Genomic DNA, 7,059 nt, shown 5'->3' on the forward strand with positions numbered 1-7,059 from the left:
GCAACTTATATTTAAAAAGAACCCACTACATCTACAACTCATTTGGTCTCGGAGTAACTAAGACACTTTCCTTTTTTTATTTTAATCAGTGTGGGAAAGACATTAACAAGTGGTCTTGAAGTATGCATGTGAAACTGAGGGATTATTGCTAGTTCACACAGTTTATGCTAAGTGTATTATATAGGGCCAAATGCAGCATGTAATAAACTGGAGATTATTTTGTAGAAAAATTCCTTTATTATAGTGCAAATAACTTTCAGCAGTGACATAATGTAACAACACATTTAGCAACATTTTACACCACGCAGTAAATAAGAAAGTGTTTCTTTGAAAATATTTTATCATAGGAACATTATTTCTGAATTAATGCCAGAAAATGCCAAGGCTGTTTTTCAAGGCAACAGGACTTTCTCCCTCTTTTTGGATATTTTCTTTTAAATACAAATGGATTTGCCATTTAACAAAGCATCAATTCTAAGAGTAATCTCTTAGAGGGTTTTGAGGTTGGTAAGATTTGAAATGAGATTTCAAAATTTAAAAAAATACTTTTAAGACAATTCTGGGATAGCCCAGAAAGCACAAGTCACTTTCATTAACTGGTAAGTAGATAGACACATTCACTTCAATGTTGCTGCAGAAACAGATTGTCTAAAGCCTGTCTTTTATTTCCCCAGAGCCTGATTGTTATTCCTTGGTTTTTGGTTATTGCAAAACTAGGGCTCTGGACAGAAATAACTCCTTACACACACAAATACTTTCCTGTGAAGCTTTAAATTGCACTTTCCACCCTGAAATTCCCACCTTACCCCTCACATGCCGAGGAGAGGGTATGAACACGTGCGTTCCAGTTTACAGCTAACCTTAGGATAGAAGGCTCCCTGCTCACTTAGCTATACTTAGGCCATCGCAACATTTAGATTAATCCCAGCCAGTTTTTCTAAGAGGTTCCTCCTGACCTCTGAGGGAAATAAAGGGTTAATACTGTATTTTCACACTAAGCTGCCTAAGGGCTTGGCTGCTAATGAGTTAGCCGATAGGCTGAGAGAACACAGTGTCACTTCCAATCAGTTATACTAAGACTCCTCTAGTTTCCCTTGAATTATGCAGTGGGTGGGAACAATGAGCACTCAAAAGAGCCCTCCCATAGGGTCTTCCACACACCTGAGTCAAAGTTCCTACAAATAAATTCAGGGTACCCTCTAAGTCTCCTCAAAAGTGAGGAGTGAAAGGTTAAACGCAGGCTTGAAAATACCCGGAGCCATAGATCAGCCCTCAGAACTGAATATGGCTAAGTCAGCTGGTACAAACAGCTTGTAATGTGCAGCCAATCTTTTTGGATAAAGTATCTTTGTATATAACACCATGGAACTGTGCTAAACAGTTTCAAAGTTGAGAAGAATCCAAATATATCACCTATAAAAAAATTCACAATTTTAGTTTGCTTTGTTTATCTTAGACTTTGGTACTGAAACACTGTCTACATTCTCGACACATGAAAATGATCTGGCCACTTCAGTGCCTCTGCATGATGTATAAAAAAGCAAAGCAGGACAAGGACATGTCACACAGTATGCTGTACAAACAAAATCTAAATTATATATAAATACACCCCTACCCCAGCACCCCTTCCTTCCCCCACTACCTAGCCAAAGCAATGACAAGGGTTCTTCTCTTTAGGGCCAACGCACCTTGTGAAGTTCAGCTCCCAGGACTCCAACCACCCCTGGCCTTGCAGAGACATTTACAGTTTGTAGCCTCTGGCTGGAGACACATTACAGTTTGATCACTTCCACAAGTGCAGGGAGACCTCAACAGCTTCATTGGAAGCATTCGCACTATTGCCTGGACTCAAAGACCTGGAGTCCTAGGATTTGACCTTTCAGATAAACAACTTGATCCTTTCCTAATCTGGATCCCATCCCATCCTACTATGTACTCCAGGCTGACATAGTAAGAACCATCTTCTACTCTGAAGCTCCAAAGGCATTGCTTAGGGATATTGGTGAGGGTCACAGAAGAAAAGTTATACAATGAGCTAACAGCTTAAGTGGATTATAAATTATTTCCAAGTAAGTTATTTGGGACCATTTGTTTCTGCTTTAACTGCATTCCAGAATCATTTTCATATTATACTTTTAAAAGTTTATATAAGTCATTTAAAAAATTGTCTATGCAATCACCTCTTTTGTGTTTTCAATTAATTTAATAACAACTTAATGCACGAGTATGTAAATCTAGGGAGTAATTAGTTTTAAAGAAGCCAATACTGTGCTAATTCACAGTAAGGAGAAGAAGCAACGTAAATAGAATTTTACATAATCGACAGTATCTTAAAAAGCAGTTTTATCGAAACAATGCAAATCTTTCCCAAAAGCACTTACAGCATTTATATGAAGAGATCCAAAGTTCAAGGGTTTGGAGAATACAACTCAACTCTTTAGGCTACAAATTCACCTTTTAGATGTATTGTAACATGTAATTTTCTCTCCTCAACCTAAGATATTTATACATTCAAAAGTTTATAACTTGCTGTCCTTGAGACGTTGCTCATTCTCTAATACATACATTGAATATAAATAAATAGCTACGAGAAAGCTTCAAAAATCTGAATTGACATTACACTGCCAAAAAAAAAAGGAACAAAACAAAATTAAACTTCAAAAAAATCTACATTCTATGTAAATACCCTGACTAAAATGTTGGTTGTGCTACACAATTCTACTTCAGTGCAGAAATGCGTTGATTTCGGTGTACCGTTGTTTTAAATGCCTTTGGCATTTTTGTTTCTTAACATCACCTTTGTTTAAAATGATGAATAATTTGATACCAAATCACAAATCATTACCAATCCATTTTAGCTTAGTCTGAATAAAATCCAGCATAAATGTATTACTTTGTTTTGGGAATAATGGCTCGGTGTCTTTGTCCGACAGCTTTCTTTCTACAGGCAAACCACAGTTGAAATTGTCAAGTTTTCATTTTGGGTTTAAACTGCACAGAAAGAGGAGACAGTGAAGCTTGCCTTTTGTTTTCTTTTTAAGTCTCTAGATCTTGATAGGACACTTCTTCCAGACCAACAGTCATGTAGTTGTGGCACCTGATCCTATTTGAAACACAGGTGGTTTAAACATCAGCCAAGCTTGGTGATCTGGAGGTCCCCATTTATCTTTATGGTGTCAATGGCAGATAATGTTTGAATACGATGGTAAAAATCAAAAAGTTGGTGTCCATCCACAAACACTCTGAAACGTGGGTGCTCACAAAGAATTTCCACCTGGAACAAACAAAATATACAAATTCACAATTTCAATGAACCTTGGTAGGGAAAACAAACTTCATTTTAGGGAAAAAAAAAAAAAAAGGCATAATAGTCAGTGATTCTCAAACATCAGAACCAGAGAGTGAGCTAGATGGAACACAGAATGCTAGGATCCACTCCCGAAACTCTCAGTTCAGTAGTTCCAAGGTAAGGCTTAAGAATCTGCGTTTTCTACCAAGTTCCAAGGTAACGCTAACATCACTGGGATGGGGAAAACAATTTCAGAACCACTCCTCTATACTATTCAATACCCTTTACAGGTTTTAAATTGCTTAGGCTTTTAACACTTCTCCTGGTACTCCAGAAACTGATATAAAATAGCATAGATTTATTCACATGACATTTAATGCCTCCATAGTCTTCCCCTGAACAATTCCATTCCACCTTCAGAGGAGCCCCTCATGCGGCAGAATTGGTACCCATTAGTAGCAGGTAATAATAGTCTAGGCACTAAAACATGGTAAACACTAAAGTAGAGAGAAGGTTACACAGTAATTACCACTGGACTAAGAATGTGTAATTAGCAAGGCTTTGTTAAGCCAAACAGAAATACTGAGTCCACATGGTAAAAGCTTTTCCTCTCCTTCTCCTTAAATTATTCACCACAGAGTCTAATTATTGGCTCTGTGCTCGATGTATTTATTAAAAGGACTGGTATTTACCAGGTAAGGAGCGATTCCATATGTGATATTAATCACATTTACTCCATATTATTGGTAAAACTGTAGCACCAAGGGTCTATTTCACTCCAGTGTTATTGCTGGGAAACATTATATTTCTTCTGGCAGTCAGGAACTCACACTCATGGCTAGGGATTATGATTCATAATTAAGAAACTGATGTAGCCAAGAGGAGCCTAAGGGGACATTTCCATCCTAAAGAAGGGGGAGATATGGGATGAGATAATGGGTGAAGGGTACCTTCTCCAGACTATGATGATTCTGGAGTAACCACCTCAATTTTATCACTGATATTAAAGTTATGAATTCTTATTTTCTCCCCATACTATAAAGAGAAATAATAAGGTCTTTGAAAACTTCTAGATGGGGAGCAACATATTAATGGTAGTTCTGCTTGATCAGGCTCAGACCTAACACAGAGCTTACTATTAACAGGATGTGATGAAGAGAACTTCATCACCGGGCCTGGCACTGTGGTAAGTCCTTTTTAATGCACTATTGACTGTATCTCTTATTGGGCACTGTCCTCCATGGAAGAAGGTGCTGCTAATGTTGCCCGATACATGGAAGTTGGGCTTGTGCTTCCTGCCTGCGAGATAGTGGGGAGCAAACCTATATTTATCCAGGCCCAAGGGAAGGAGTCTGTCAGCCACACAGCCTGTGACCATGAAATAGACTGAGGCTTAATTAACCCAGAGAGGAAAACAAGGTCACAGGCATGGCCTCATTAGCAAAGGGAAAAGAGAGCAAGAAATGGTAATATTCAGTTCTTCAAAAAGTTGTAACTAATAAGGTTTCTGAGCTACTTTCAGGCTAAGGAAAAAAAATGAAGGAACTTCTAGATACTTACTAATATTTGCTAACCAATCAGATATTTGGGGGCAAGTATTTTAGTATATGCTTAATACTATGTTCAGTACTACAGAGCAAAGCATTTATTAAGTTAACACATAGTAGCTAAGTATAGTAGTTGTTCAGTGTTAACAATCTAGTTATGTAAATATGGGCGTATTTACTAAACATAAGGCTGGAGAGCTTTTGGTGAATGTTAGTTTCTATCAGCACATACAACTGTTTTAATTTTTTTCTTTCACCATTAGGTGACAAAATTCCTGACCAGGCAGAAATTCTGGCTGCTAAGAGTGTGCTTGGAACACACTAGATAAGGAGGACATCACGGCTCGGCCAGCGGTTGTGGCCGAGGCTCTCGAGGTACTCACCCTGAACGGCTGGTCTGGGATGAATGGGAAGTACGGGATTGCTGACTGTTCTTCACCCCTTTCCCCAGATATACAAGAATTTCTGAGTAGCTGCCGGTCTGTGAACACAGCTTTGAGTTCAATTGCCACATCGGCAGGGGGATCTTCTGAGTCACCGCAGGTCAAACTGATCGCAAAGCTGAAAAAAAAAAAAACCAGATGCCTTTATTCAGGATTGGATATAACATTTCAATAAGCTCCAAGTCATTCCTCTTCTTGGTTTGTCTGTGTTGAATGGGTTATTACTCTTCATAAGCACTTAAACTACAGAGAAGCAGGATTATATTCAAACTAGTTTCATTACTGCAAGCAGGCTCTGTTGAAAGCTTCGGTGGAGTTAAAAAATGACTGAAATTAGAGTTCAAGTTCCCCAACTGTTCACACATCTCTATCTTTTTTGTGTATTTGAGACAGGTCTCGCCATGCAATTTAGGCTGGCCTTCAGCTCACTTTGCAGCCCAGGCTGGTCTCAAACTTGCAATGACCCTCCTGCCTCAGCCTCCTGAGTGCTGCGATTACAGGCATGCACCACCACGCCTGGCTTAACATATCTGTATCTTAATCCACTTCAGAATTCTCAAAAAACAGCCTCAGAAGCCGACCCAGAAGAAACAGTATCTTGTAAAGTTTGGTTCCTACTTATGTTGTTGATTTTTGTTCCAAAAATCATGTTTCAAAACTAAAAGAGAGAAAAAAAAGTCCTTTGGCCTCTCTAAGGGTCAAAGAGAGAAAATATGGGTCTAAATTTGTCATCTCTGATATAAATAGCTGTCTGGAGAAATGATGGCTAGGATTCATACACATTCTTTTCATGGGAACATGGTACTTACTTGGCATGCTCAATTAGCAACACTGTCTGCAAGGAAGGAAGAGGAAGAAACTAAACCACAACAGGAGTGGGCAGGGCCAAGCCACTGCCTAATAATTCTGAGGATGGCAGGACTCTGCCTTACCTCTCTGGGTTGAGGTCTACGATGCCCATCACTAACACTTTCTTGCCTGGTCTCATGCCACCTTTAATGTGCCCACAAAATGGGACGATCTGCAAAGGAAGAGCGGAGAAACAGGAAGTTTAGGGGCTGAGAGAGAAGTGCCGAGCCCTCATATCCTGAGGACCTGACCCATTAGAAGACGCAGGACAATGCAGTTATAAAGGAAGGGACCCAGGCAGAGGCAGGGAGCACACAGCAGAGCATTTACCAGTCGTGGGAAGTACACGTCGGCTTGAACTGGAGAGCCCAAGGAGTTGTTTAAATGCCCATCATCCAGTTTCTAAAAATAGAAGCACACAGATTGGCTTTCCACAGACCCTTTTTCCTTAGGGGGTTTGGCGGAGGGAGAACCTGCATAAATCTGTTGGAATCCAGCAGCCCACCCGCAGCCCTTCACAGACACACAGCCAGTTTCTGCAGAAGATGCCTCTTCAGAGTCCATTAAATAAATGAACCATCCCTCCCGACCAAGACCGTTCTTTCCATCGGGTAGCTAAACATCCCTTCAGATCCAGATCTCATTCAAGGTCGCGGGCCTCCGGGAAGGCAGGAGGTGGGCAGGCCCCTCCTCAACTACAAACGATTCTGCAACCTCTGGAACCGGTGTGGCCCAGGCCTGTCCTCGGGGACGTGGCTGAAGTGAAGCGGCAGCGCTCAACTTCTCTCGGGAGCCCCGGGCACCGACCCACTTCCATCGGGGAATCCCCAGGACACGGGGGCGGCCGCGGGGAGCGCGCCCCGGACACTCACCCGCGCGCGCACGTGCAGCGCGCACACACCTGGCCCGCGGTGCACAGGCACGGGGCGCG

At 41.0% G+C, this 7,059-nt stretch overlaps 1 protein-coding gene across 1 annotated transcript; it reads right to left on the reverse strand.

The window, feature by feature from the left end:
• Nucleotides 1–217: 217 nt before the first annotated feature.
• Lgalsl (lectin, galactoside-binding-like) lies at nt 218–6,530 on the reverse strand (the record flags this gene model as incomplete). Its single annotated transcript, XM_013514741.1, is given in 4 exon segments — nt 218–3,274; nt 5,220–5,397; nt 6,212–6,300; nt 6,459–6,530. Coding segments are annotated over 4 exon segments (483 nt in total), but the record flags the coding sequence as incomplete, so codon positions are not given.
• Between the last annotated feature and the right edge of the window lie 529 nt (nt 6,531–7,059).

Source organism: Chinchilla lanigera, unplaced genomic scaffold, assembly GCF_000276665.1.
Source record: "Chinchilla lanigera isolate Chin_1 unplaced genomic scaffold, ChiLan1.0 scaffold00023, whole genome shotgun sequence".
Lineage (NCBI taxonomy): Eukaryota > Metazoa > Chordata > Mammalia > Rodentia > Chinchillidae > Chinchilla > Chinchilla lanigera.